This window comes from Toxorhynchites rutilus, chromosome 1, assembly GCF_029784135.1.
Source record: "Toxorhynchites rutilus septentrionalis strain SRP chromosome 1, ASM2978413v1, whole genome shotgun sequence".
NCBI classification, from domain to species: Eukaryota; Metazoa; Arthropoda; class Insecta; order Diptera; family Culicidae; genus Toxorhynchites; species Toxorhynchites rutilus.
This window is the reverse complement of record NC_073744.1, coordinates 144,322,732-144,337,222: the sequence shown is the minus strand read 5'-3', so window position 1 is coordinate 144,337,222 and position 14,491 is coordinate 144,322,732. Positions and strand designations below refer to the sequence as shown.

The 14,491-nt window shown below is 39.7% G+C and overlaps 1 protein-coding gene across 1 annotated transcript; it reads right to left on the bottom strand.

Annotated features, from left to right (window-relative positions):
• Nucleotides 1–7,546: 7,546 nt before the first annotated feature.
• LOC129776396 (nudC domain-containing protein 1) lies at nucleotides 7,547–9,414 on the bottom strand. The gene has a single exon (XM_055782027.1). The coding sequence runs from the start codon at nucleotides 9,256–9,258 to the stop codon at nucleotides 7,570–7,572; it is 1,689 nt and encodes a 562-aa protein (XP_055638002.1). The 5' UTR covers nucleotides 9,259–9,414; the 3' UTR covers nucleotides 7,547–7,569.
• Nucleotides 9,415–14,491: the final 5,077 nt, after the last annotated feature.

Below are 14,491 nucleotides of genomic sequence, written 5' to 3'. Positions count from 1 at the left end.
GGCAAGCGAAACCAAATTACATACAAAATTTCAGAACGACATTTACTTCTTGGTGACTAATGTGCGATTCACATAGAACGTTACGGAGAAGAACGTCTACGTTCCGTCAACGTCTCCACCAATTCACACATGCAGTCAATACTTCCACCAGCCCGTCACGTCAAATGTCAAACGAATGGTTTATTTAATGTATTCATGGTGTCGCCATCTACAACAATTTTAAATTGCAATGCCCTCTTTCGAATCAGCATGCCTAGAATCAGTCCTAAATTTTGAAAAATTCAATGAAAATCATTGAATTAAAATGCTTGAACCCCTTAGTCCGACCCTTATTCAACAATAATAATAAATAGAATAATTCTCTCAACTAGTCGCGAATGATTTTCACTCCGAAATTTGGAGGTAAGAGATATATTGGCATAAAAAGTACAGTAAGTTACTTATAATGCGATATGCTGAGGCACCACTCAGTGTCGCACTGGAGTCGATTTTGACCAGTAATTGGACATTAGCGACTGGTGGCGACTTTCGATTTGGGGCCATAATTTGGGCCCCGAACTCAATATTTACAAAAATGTCCAATTAAAGGTAAACATGTCTAATTAAACATGTTACATCACAGATCTGTTCAATCAGCTTAATGTTGATTCAGATGTAAATCTGAATCTGTACAACCAAATCAAAACAAAAGCCGAGACACAAAGTCCAGACAAAAACCAAACGAGCCGTCCGTCTCCGTCAATTATTCTTTTCTACAAATCCTGCCGGTCGTTTTCGTTGAACGTATGCTGCCGGGTCGTTACGTTGCTGGTGTATGTGAATGTTTTCATGAGAATTGCATGGTAGAATCATTCACGTATCGTGACGTGACGGGACGTGAACGTGACGTGTATGTTGTATGTGAATCGCACTTAAATCAGCGAAATAAACTCTATCTGTTAATATCAAAAATCTCGAAAAAAGTAGCACTGCTTCATTATGATCCAGATTAGCGCAAATGCAATCCTAGTGGAAAGCAGTTTTGCGACTGGCACGCGAACCCAAATAAATTAATAACTTGGTATTCCCCAAATATTTTTTGGTGCACAACCTTAACACTTGCTTCACCATACCGTCAGTTCCATGCATTGATGACAGAAAACAAACAACGTTAATTGCTTGGAAAAGACTGAATATTTGCCTCAGCAGAGATTCATTACTAATACCATAGCGTAAATATTTCTCTCCCCCTATTACCCCTTCTTGTTTATATTTATCATTACGACTGCATAATTTGCAACACCAAACAATCATCAATCATAGCATAAAAAATTAGGCGATTGTTGCATCGTTACAGGGCGTTACAGGGCACACGGAAGCAGATACAAATGGGCCTCCAGATGCACTATTTCTACGTACGAGTTATGAAGCCCGCACGTACTCACCCAAATATCCATATATCGATGGCTTGAAGTAACTAAATATACACACACTTATCTCCGTTTTCCGCTCTTCTCAACAGAAGCCCTTTCTGTTAATATTGTCAGTCTAGATTAGCTTAGCTGTCATCCTTTGTGAAGAGAGTTTCCCTACCGTCATGCGAAATCACTGACAAAATTCCAGAACAATTATTTTCTTGTTGAACTGACGATAACCTAGCTTGATGATTCCCCACACAATTGTGTAGCTCAGAACCTTAATGCAATGGCGTCAATGTGATGCAATGATTGTAATGTCAGAGACATCAGCGAGTGAGTAATTTGGTCGCGTCCACAGCTCAATCCGAAACGAAGACATGTGATGTCGCAATACAAGAAAGAACAAGCGATATTCATTGCTTTGAATACAGAACGAGGCTGAAGATTTGCCTGCCTTCCTTGCTTGAGACTGTAAACTTCTTCAGTTCATTCGTCTCTAACCTTCAAAAAGGTCCTTAGAAAACTTTACTTTATCCATCATATTACTCCCCTTCCCCCGTTGCCTTGAGAAAGGCATTGGATTCCTCGCCGTCCAGCCCGCCCAGCAACCATGTTGTTCAGTCTATTTCCTCACGAAGAATCAAAGTTTGCCTCAGCGAGATCTACTGTTTATACTCTAGGCAAATATTCCCCTTCATTCTTCTTGTTTTCCTTTGTTCACGGAGACTTTACATCTTATGGGCACCTTACACAATCAACCGGATTGACAATAAGTGTCTTCAATATCGTGACAGCTAGGCTTTCAACATCTGATCTAACCTCAATCAATATTTTTCCACCTTACACGGTCAATATCGCCCTCAACCCGAGACAACGAAAATATCCGCGATGGTTAGTGGCGACATTTGAGTTTGGGATCCAAACTATTCTCTATCAGATTAGAAGGCTAAAAGGCAATTTTCAATTGGTAAAATTTGAATGAAAATATCTACTTGGTATTATTTAATTAGTTGAAGCGCGTAGTCCTAACCTTAATTTAACCTATTTCCCCTGAATTTCCAGATATTCCTACTGAAATGTATTATTATAATATAAGGTCAATTTCAGACATAATTTTTGTATGGGATTTTCTCACCACTTGCAGAAAAAAAGTGATTTGCATTAACATAGAATACTAATTTGATTCGTAAAAGTTAATTTTCATTCATAATTTACACTTTAGAATTCGGTTTTTCTTCTCAAAAATACATCATAATACTCGTTTCACAAATACAGACTGTTCCTTTCAGTTTCAGAGATGCCAGATTATTTTAGTTTGCGAAAATATATGCAAGTTATTTTATCTGCAAGCAAATATTTTTATTCCATAAATGAGACTATGACAGTAGAACCCCGATTATCCGCGAGCGGGTGATCCGCCCTGCGGATTATTCGTGACTGCGAGTTCCATAGTAAATCAATAGGCCTTTCCGGAATTTGTTAGTGAGTGGTAGGCCCATGCTCTTTTGTTGTGGTCATGGCTTTTACATTATTTAGCTACTGGTGTACACGACCTTATAGATGGATAGTTGATTGATTTCTGTATTGATAGAACATAGTTTTTATGATGAAACATCTCTCTTCGTATTTGCATTTTTTGTCCTTTAATGAGTCATCCGCGATTTTCGTTAATCGCGGTGAGTTTGCCCGACTATTCCGCGGATAATCGGATAATCGGGATTGTGATTTTCCCAGATCTTCTCATTCTCCAAATTTTATAGCGGAGTGTGAAGAAACACACAACCCGCTCACTAGCGCAAAGAATGACCGAGTTCAACGTTAAAAAATTCCTAAAACGTTGTTAAATTTCATCCCCTCCCTCACCATCACATTGTCAGTTTACTTTGAAGTTTTGATTTGTATCGTGAAAAGTACCGTATTTTGCTATTCAAAGTATCGGTTTTCCAAACCAAAAGCTTCCATTTATGATTCCTACAATTTCAGTAGTTTATAAATTTTAATTGCAATCGCAAAAAAGACTAACAAAAATTAAATGTGTGCTTGCATATCTGGCAACTCAGTCTGGAAGTCCGTGAGGTAAAACGTCAACATCATGCATCCATATGAAATGTCACGATATTGATGCTCGAAAATCAGAAAATCCGGATTTCTGCATCGTCGGCCATGTTCAGCTGTCATTATGCTCTCAAATGTCATCATATTGTCAATAAAGTTGACCGTGTAAGGTCCGCTTTACGATTTCCCCTTCGTCGTTCGTCGATAAGTTGCTCGTTATTGACAGCTCTGTTCGGGAAAGCACACAAATGGACAGAACAAATGTATGAGGAAATGGAAATGCTTCCAATTTTCATCAATTTAAACCATATATATACAGACTATGATATTGTAATGTATAGCATATCAAACAAATCTTAGGGAATTTCCGATTCGTTTGGTATGTAAATCGCCAAAATCCGTTCGCGGCAAAAATAGTTATTAACGTTAACTTTATTTCATAAAAACGTGACCTGTTTTCTGATTTGGCACCCTTTATGAAAGACGTAGTTCTACGTCAAAAAGTTGAAAAGTAAGGTAGCTACCACAATGAAGCGGGAAATTTTGCCATCTCACGTTACTCGCCGCGTGGAATAAGGGGGACTGTGTTTAATTTGTGTTTGACAACGGAGAAGAGAACGGTGAAGCAAAATCAAAAAGAGATTCAGAGAGTATTGGGTGCATTCTATTCTCAGTGATTCGCACGGCACGTATGTCGGATGCCAAAATTGAGAGCGAATTGAGAGCAAATTGAGAGCGAATTGAACTATCGGCCGATAAACAATCGTCGTGTGTGTGTAGATCGATGCGAGCCAGTACTGATTAAGCGGACGGCCGATAGTTGACCGACCGAATAGTTTGAATGCAATCGGGAAGCCTATCAAACTTTATTTTTCGGCCGGTACTGAATCGGTGTAGTATGCGCATGTGCATATCGCTCCGTACTGATTAAAGTGCGATTCACATACAACATCTACGTCATGTTCACGTTCCGTCCCGTCACGTTGCGTCAATTATTCGTCCAAGCAGTTCTTATGCAAACATTCACATACACCGGCAACGGCAACTTCGACTTGCCGTTGCTGGTGTATGTGAATGCTTCAATAGGAATTGCATGGAAGAATAATTGACGCAACGTGACGTGACGGAACGTAAACGTGACGTGGATGTTGTATGTGAATCGCGCTTAAGGTGAAGGTGGAAGCTAGCCATTGTAGTAGTATAGGTAAACCCACGTGTAAAAATGGGGTAATAGTGTTTGTGAGAGAAGAGCGAAGCACATGTAAATAGATCAATTCACTTATCAGACTGTGTGGCGCTTCATTGACACTGACAATACTGATTATACGCGAGCGTAACATGAGCAAATTTATAACACATGCGAATTGGGCTTTTTTTTATATTAACAAGTTCTTCCGCATGCTGATAATTCCTTCATATTTTCCTTCGTTGATCGTATTGTTTTCACATATTCACGTTGGAGAGCCTTAACTCTTCTCTTCGTTGGCCGAGACATTTTGATTGAATGTAGTACTTTTCCGTTTATTGTTTTTGAAAGCATAGGCAGCCGTGGCAGTGTTCCGAGCTCTGCAATACAATTTTCTTACCCAATGTTGAAGTTGCTAAAACTTACATTATAGACCCATTAAACGTAAAAATAATGCCACCATTATCGAAGATTGAAAAATGAAAATTTAACTTTCAGAGCACTTGCTCGAGTTTTCCGACGTTGTTCACTATACAGTGCGACAGCAGATGAAAATTTAATATCTTGTGAGTAATCGATTAGAGTTTGGCTGATATTACTTCATGGGAAGTGTGCGAAAATGATCATTTTCTCCACACTGTTTCGCAAAATTATTGATTTTCGGGCGAAGGGTGAGGGAGGGAGATGAAAGAAATGAGCGCCATTGTGGCAGCCATTTGTGGCTAGCTTCCACCTTCACCTTAAGTCGACCAACAAAAGTCTGCAGTCTGCGGGGGCTCTAAGGCTGATGTCACATTAGGCGGATTCGCCGCCGCGGATTTCGCGAGTAAAACCGTTTTTTATGCACTCCGAAAACAGTTTTCCTAAGGCGGTGGTGACACTGGATGCAGAAAAGTGGTCGTACGAATTGTATGCAATAGTGAAAGTAAACAACCACATTGAGTTGTATTGGTGTGATTACATTGCTTCCCCCTTGCTTCGTTCGAATTCGTCAGCTTCTATCGAACAAAATTGTTTGTTTCTATTCGTACAATCAAATTTTCATGCCTACTCTGATCCAAAGTAATCTTAGCCTAACACGGATTTCAAAAGCGGGTACGAACAGAACGCTTTGGCTCGGTTATTCAAGTTCGCATTGAAGGATATACCTTCATATTTTTTGCTCACTGAATTTTTACGCATACCATTAAATGATTAGGTAAAAAGTTGACAACTATTACTGCGATATCGTTCAATCAATAGGCGATATCGATTTACTGCGATATCGCCTATTGATTGAACAATATGCGTTCGACATACATGTCAAAATCGAAACTGAGTGCTTGAAGTTCATCAAATCAAGCAAAATCACGGTTCGAGAAGTACGTACACTTGAGAGATGCCAACTTCAGAGGGAAATGTAAAACTAAATAATCGTTTGATAATTCTTCCGTTCACATATTTTCTCCTAGGCATCATACCAAACGTAAAAGGACTGTCCTTAAATTTACATGTAACGAAGAACATCTATCATAATGCATGAATTGACCTTACATGGCATTAATTCGATCTCTTTATTCTTATTTTGCTCGATAATTTTGAGATGGACGTTCGCGTTTTGGGAACAGTTTTGCTGTAGCAGTTATTGCAATACATCATAAGCTAAGCAACACAAAGCTAGTTCGTGCTGAAAAAAAATGAATAACGACTCAAACAAAATCAAAAAAAAAATCAAACTTAGATTTTGAAATTATAAATCAAAGTTTATTTCTAACGAAATTCGGACGAACAATTATTAAAACGGCATTTTATGAATGATATGTCCTACATAACTGTGGAGTTCCGAAAGCCACTAAGGAATCAGCCAGGCAGCCATTATTGATCCGTGTACGAATACACGTCTTACCTCGTTGAACGCCGGATACCAAAAGAGGCCGAGCAATGGTTGTTCACTAAAGTGAACCGTTTTGCTCACCTCTGGCACGTGTTAACAGATTGAAGCCATTTTTTTTTTGACGTAGAACTACGTCTTTCAGGAAGGGTGCCAAATCAGAAAACAGGTCACGTTTTTATGAAATAAAGATAGCGTTAATAACTATTTTTACTGTGAACGAATTCTCATGATTTGCATACCATTCGAGTCGTAAATTCTCTATGATTTGTTTGATATGCTATACATTACAATTCGCTAATCTCTAAATGGTTTAATTTCATGAAAACTGGACAAACTTCCTTTTTTCCATACGTTTGTTCTGCCGATTTGTGTGTTTGTGAACAGATCGGAACAGCCAAAGGCGGCGGTGACACTGGATGCAGAATAGTGGTCGTACGAATTGTATGCAATAGTGAAAGTAAACAACCACATTGAGTGGTATTGGTGTGGTTACATTGATTCCCACTTGCTCCGATCGAATTCGCCAGCTTCTATCGAACAAAACTGTTTGTTTCTCTTTGTCAGTCATCGTACAATCAAGTTTTCGTGCGTACTCCGATCCAGTATCACCGCAGCCTAAGACTAAGGTTACTTTGGATCGGAGTACGCACGAAAATTTGATTGTACGAATAGAAACAAACAATTTTGTTCGATAGAAGCTGACGAATTCGAACGAAGCAAAGGGGAAGCAATGTAACCACACCAATGCAACTCAATGTGGTTGTTTACTTTCACTATTGCATACAATTCGTATGATCTCTTTTCTGCATCCAGTGTCACCGCCGCCTAAGTCATTTGAATTTCTGAAGAAAGCAACGCAAGACAATCATTCGTCTCCTTGCCCCTGCGGAATCCTTATTGTGTATCTTAGAGCGAACCCTATATATGTTTTGTTTGTGAATGAAAAAATGTGGAGTTTTTAGGCCTTCTGTTTTTGATTGTTCCCCATCTTAATTCTTTAAGACAACAAAAAGTCAGATGAATAAAAGTAATAAATAAATAAGCAAAAGATCATCTGTTTATTCCTCTTCGGTACACATCTGTATAACCATAAGACGCATTTCCGTCAGCAGTATGCAGTAGTCATTTTCGCAAGAAATGCCCAAAACCTCACCAGCTCCCTCCAGCCGAATCAGCCGCTGCTCGCCAATACTGATTTGCGCTCCCTTCCGGTTGCGCAGTCCACTTGCGCTGTTAAAGTGAGCCTTGTAAATAAACACGTGCCGATCCGATTCACAGATTATGGCGTAGGTAAGATCCGGCGAACAGGACACAAATTTCCGCTGTTGCTTCGAGGCCAACACGTAAGCAAATGCGTGTAATGTTCCCTCGTGTCTGAAGTTCCAATTCTCTCCTGGATTTTGCAACCACAGACAAGCATCCACATCAAGCCTCATTGCCAGTGCCGGAGGAAGCCCTGTCTTGAGAGTGGCGTTGAACAACGGTGCAGTGCTGCCTAGGCAAACTTTGTGGCTAGTCGAGAATTTTTTGACGTCCAGTCTTTCGATAGTGTACTCAGTGTCTTGACTCGATGAGGCGAAATCACACTCTTCCAGTTGGGATGTGAGATTCGGAGCAGGGGGTAAATCTGCAGCAGGCCGATCGCCACTTTCCTCAGGGCTACCAGGAAACAGGAAAGGCCATATTGTGCCTGACGGTTGCTTCAACAGGGTTACTTGCAGCTCGGAAGACTCATTAGTCCACGTAGTTAAATCTCCATCGATTCCCCCGAACAAAGCATCTCCATCAATGATCAAAGCTGCGTCGCGGAAAACTTTCAACTTGCGCTCTGCATTTGTTATCTTATATTCCACATTTTCCTCCTTGGGCACTTTTATGGTGATGTCCTCTGGCGACTGAGTCCAACTAAACAGACACTTTTCCGGTACAGCATCATCGTGTTTCTTCTCTAGGGACACTCCAGCCTCCTGCACCACTGGTTCCTGGGAATCCTGAACAAATTTGACAGATTTATCACTTACAACGACTAAAGCCCCACATTTGGGCTCTAAATAACAATAGCTTGGAAATCCCTCGCTTTTCATTACGTGCGTTGAATCATGGTTCCATTCCTCTGGGGATTCTTGTTGGATTATTTTAAGCCAATGCAAAACGGTTCTGAACTTTCCTTTATTTTCCTCTATGGATAAACAAACCACGTGAATCTGGATCTCTTCATTGATGACCTCAAGTCGCCCATCCATAAGGACAAACCCCGCCTTCAGTTCATCTATCGCAGGAAACATGTATAAAGCCTTCCATTCATCGCCCCGGCGGCGATCTCCCGTGTCGACCAAACGCAGCCCTCCCTGGCCGTCGGCTACCAATGCTAACTTTTCCGATATGAACAGCAACGAGCAGTTATAGTCGCCATCCACTCTGGGTCTCGGTTTCCCCAGCTTCAGCACCGAGCTCAGTGGTTTCACCTTTCCGGAGCCCTCCTCGTATTGCACTCGCCGAACATTCCACGCTTCGTCCACGTAATAGCAACTTCCAGATGACCAGGGATCGCGCACCAAATGATTGTGGAGACCGTAGAGGGTCGCGTGCAAGTACGAGTACTGATTGTGGCTTGGTCGAACACGATCCGGTCCTAGCGATCCTGTCAGCTCGGTACGCGCAATGGGAATGGGTTCGAGCGATACCTTGTAGCCATCGAAATTAGCCTTGATAAGCAAGCGGTTGGGTTTTAGCTCCACTATTTTCATTTTACTTTGATCACCACTCTCCTACTAGATTACTATCAAATATGTTTCAGTTATATTTGGAAGACCGGTGTCCGGGTTGTCGATTCGAATTAGAATTTTCTCAGGTCAGGTTACAGTGCATTTCACGGTTGATTTCATTCATGTCATGATAATGGCAGAAAAACAATAAGGAAGAAACTGACAAACATGTAATCGGCCAGAGTATTGTGAAAAATGTCGCATTTGTAAGGTTCCAAAGCAAACAGAGCATTTAAAACTAGAGGTGGGTTCTATTCCTGACATAGAAGATACGAGGGCAGTCCGAAAAGTACTTAGCCAGCAAGAACAAAAGCAAAAAAAAATTATAGAAGGTTGTGTCCAAGACACGACCGCATTGTTGACGTAGAACTACGCTGTAGTTTAATTCAAGTCGCTTGTTTATAACTGCGAATACTGTTTCATAATGCTACGAAATTTTAGAAATAACCATTCTACCATTTTGGTCGGCCTGAAATATTTTTTTTCTTGTAGAATAATTTGACGAATATTGTTTGATGATTCATTCTTGTCATCGCAGAACAACACATGCTCGAGATAAGCGCAGTTATGATCCTTAGTGGAGAATGTTTTGCTACTGGCAAGCGAAACCAAATCACATACAAAATTTCAGAACGACATTTACTTTCTTGGTGATTAAATAAACGAAATAAATTCTTCCTGTAAATCCCAACAACCTCGAAAAGAGTAGCACTGCTTCATTATGATCAAGATTAGCGCAAATGCAATTCTAGTGCAATGGAGTTTACCATAGCGTCAGTTCATTACATTGATGCTCTGACATTGCACCAACGAAGCCTATATGATGACGGAAAACAAACGATGTCAACTGCTTGGAAAAAGGCTGAATATTTGCCTCAGCAGAGATTAATTACTAATACCCTATCGCAAATACTATCTCCTTGTCGACACGTACGGATCGACATGTTCACCCGCAACAGCGCAGTACGTTAAAACGCACGCACGTACATACACAAACATATTGATATATCGTTGGCTCAAAGCAATTAGCTATGCATACACTTATCTCCGTTTTGCGCTCTTCTCAACAGAAGCCCTTTTAGTTAATATTGCCGGTCTAGATCAGCTTAGCTGTCATCCTTTGTGGAGAGAGTTTTGCTACCGTCATGCGAATCTAAATCACAGACAAAATTCCAGAACATTTATTTTCTTGGTGAGCTGACGATAGCCTAGCGTGATGATTCCCCACACAATTGTGTAGGTCAGAACCTTAATGCAATGGCGTCAGTTTGATGCAATTATTGCAATGCTAGAGACATCAGCGAGTTAGTAATTTGGTCGCGCCCACAGCTCAATCCGAACCTAAGACATGTGAGACTTTAAACTTCTTTAGTTCATTCGTCTCTAACCTTTGGAAAGGAAAGTATTCCAACTTTACTTTTGCCTCGTATTACTCCTCCACTCCTCACCGCCCAGCTCGCCCAGCAACGATGTCGTTCAGTCAGTGTCCTCACGAAGAATGAAAGTTTGCCTCAGCGAGATCCACTGTTCATACTCCAAGCAAATATTCCCCTTCGTTCTTCTTCTTTTCCTTTGTTTACGGAGACTTTAAGTCTTACGATTTCACTTATTTTGAGTCGGACACCGTCCAGTAGATGGGCAACATCGAGCCCGAAACCGGTCGACGAAAAAAGTAATTTTAACCCCTTTTAATGTTTGTAAGTATTATAAGTGTTATGTCCTAGTTTCATGTCGCGTCTCGTGAGTAAATAGTCTTACGATTTCCCCTTCGTTACTCGTCCATAAGTTGCTAGTTATTGACAGTTCTGTTCGGAAAAGCACACACATGGAGAGAACAAATGTATGGAAAAATGGAAACGCTTATAGTTCTCATGAGTTTTTACTATTTACACACCATGTGATTGTAATGTATAGCATATCAAACAAATTTTAGGGAATTTCCGATTCGTTTGGTACGTAAATCGTCAAAATCCGTTCGCGGCAAAAATAGTTATTAACGTTAACTTTATTTCATAAAAACGTGACCTGTTTTCTGATTAATGAAAGACGTAGTTCTACGTCAAAAATTTTGGAAAAGTGGCGATTTATTTCTCAACAAAATCTCCTTTTAGCTCGATACACTTGACCCAACGATGCTCCAAAAGATTATTCGTTTTTTCAAGTTTGGAAACAAAAAAGTCGCATGGGGCCAAATCTGGAGAATACGGTGGTAGTTCGTAGTGCAACTCGACCAATTTGACCGTGGCGACGGCGGATTTTCCATTTTTTTCCATTTCTCTGAAATCCGCGGACACACCTGCTTCAACACACGGTCAAAACAAAACTACAAGTCCGATTCGGCTGAAATTTAGACAGTAGCCGTTTACGAGAATGTACTACACGATAAATAATCTCACTTGCGATACTGACACCATCGGGCAATCGGGCCGCCTTCGTACAGCCGGATTTTATGTTTGTATGATGCATGTTTACATTTGCAATCATGTACTTTTCAACTGGAATTTGAGTGACGATTTTCCATGAATTCTATGGCAGTTTATGAAACAAACGAATACTTTGTGGCAGAATGAAATGTACTGAAGTGGTTTCTACCTCATTTACCATTGTTTTGTCCTCTGAAACACGATAATAACTCTGTGTACCCTCTTTTAGATCAGCATGCTCGAAGGCAGTTGTAAATTTTCAAAAATTGAATTAAAATTATTTTCAAATATTGTTTGTCCCTTACCCTTATATAATCATTACAAATAGAACTCAAATAGTCGGGTGGGTAATGTTGGGGACATAACCGGAGAGACGTAGGACTACACCAAGAGGCGTCCATTATTCGAATATCATGGAGCACAGATCCCAAAATTACCAACTTTTCATGCACAAAATTAAAGAAAAAGTTGAAAGAATAAGAATAAAGAATAAAGAATAAAACTTCAGCTCACGACAAATTTTGATTGTTTCGTATTTGTATATAAACACTCAAACGCGATGCAAATGATGTGGGGTTTATTGTTCAACCGGCGACTCACCATCTGGTATCGTGATACAATTTGGTTTTGCATTCCTCATGAATAACTGTGTTCTACTAGTCAAGTATTTCATTTGATACCCAAATTGATGGGGCTTTGAGAAAATATGTAATCCGCCATTTTGTAGCGGCCGTCATCTTGGATTTTCAAGATCACGAAACACGCAGTTATATAATGACTGCAGAGATAAGGTGTGTTCCAAATTTCAGATCAATCGGTCACCAGGAAGGGAGTCAAATTTCAATTAACACTTTCAACGCTCCGTCACCCAGATATGAGTGACACTTTCCTCGCTCAAATTGAATAGGATTTTTAGAAGGAATTTGATAAAATAGGCACCTAAATGTAACTATAGGTTATGAAGAAAAATAATAAAATCATAACCATAATATTATATTGTTTATACTATACTTTTTATTAATTTATAGTACGGATGGTGTGTATTGCAGTTTTTTGCAAAACCCCTATAATATTCGTCTTCAATTGAAAACAAACATTGCTAGATCATGTAAAAGTTATCTACAAACTATGTTTGATCGTCATTTAATAATTTATCGAAAGTTGGGCTCTGCAAGAAACTCAAAAACGTCGCGTTGGGCGACGAACGTGTTAATGTGGTACAGGGCTATAGACAAACATGTTACATACAAACATGTCACAGCTAAATAAAACCGTTTAAAAACTCCATCATTCAATCAAATCGAGCACGATTAGTCTCTCCTTCACTCGGGGCGACGCTTCCAACGCTTTTAACACACTTCGATAGGCTCTCCCGCTCCACTTCTGTCTCTTCCTCTCGCGGAATCGCACCGCATACATCCCCTGCAAATGCAGCGATATCTCTTATGCTTAAAATCAATCTCAAGATAGCGTCTTTCCTGCTTGGCATCCAATGATAGAATGTGGCCAAGCACTTTTTTTTTTCACTTAAATTCTTTTTATTTCTTAATTTGGTTTACATTATAATATAATACTACATTTCAAGCGATCAACCTAGGGTTCTACAACTTTAAATTGCAATGTCAAGTTCTGTAAAGATTTTCATCATACACATTATCCGTTTGTTTCATATTCCTATTGTAAAATCATGCCTGAACTTTTCTAGTTTTTTGTTACCTTTTTTTTATACCTAAATCTAACTTATAAGATACCCTCCCCAAATTATTTACATTGTCCCAACTTAAACTACTTATCAAACTGGAAATAAATATATCTACCCTAATCCCAAAACCGTTACCTTGAAAGGTAACGACTAGAAAGTCAGGTAGCATAATCATACAGATTTTGTATTATTTCGTGTATTGAGAGAGCGCAACTCTGTTCAATGTGGCCAAGCACCACCATCGCTCACTTTTTATATTTATTCATAATCTCTTATTCGTCCCCCACCTTCATCTTGTCCATACGTTTCGCCCGTATCCGTGGTTGCTTGTAATGAATGGCTGTTCGCTGCGGGAGCGCATACAAAATGTATGGTAAAGTAGGGAATTCTTTCTTCCAATTTTTCATCAATTTGAACTTTATATGAGCTGAGAACCCGTAATGTGTAGCATATAAACAATTGCTGAGGATATTTCCTATCAATGTGTGTATTTGGAACCAAAATTCATTCATTAATTGGGGAGATATTAGCGTTCAAAAACTGAACACTGTTTCACTCCGAAATATTGAAATGGGCCCCTATATTGAACCAAAAAATATTTCTTCGACTAGCACTGTGGTCACGCGTATTCTAGAGCTTGCCCCTCGGAATACATTCAAGACGTGTTATTTGGCTTAAGAAATCTCAACTAAGAATTTATAAATGACGCTAGTTAATGCATACGTTGAGACGGCAAAAATTCCATAGGGAACGTTAACGCCATTCAATATATATATACACATGAGGGAGAAGTATATTTCAAAGCATAATAGGCAACCCTTTACAACTGGTTGGAAAAGTATGTATGTTTTAAAAAGATAAGCCAACCAGTATTGGTCTGAATTTGACAGAAAACTGGCACAAAAACCCCTCTATTGGCAGGTATTATCTTACTTTAGTTCTACCTTACATAAAACAATTATCAGGGAGAAATATTATGTCAGCGGTCCCATCTGTAGAGAACGAGTGGTTTATTTTGGGACAGAAAGTGTACACATGATTACAGCAACTAGCGAGTGTGACAAAAAAGTATCCTTTCTGTTCCACGTGG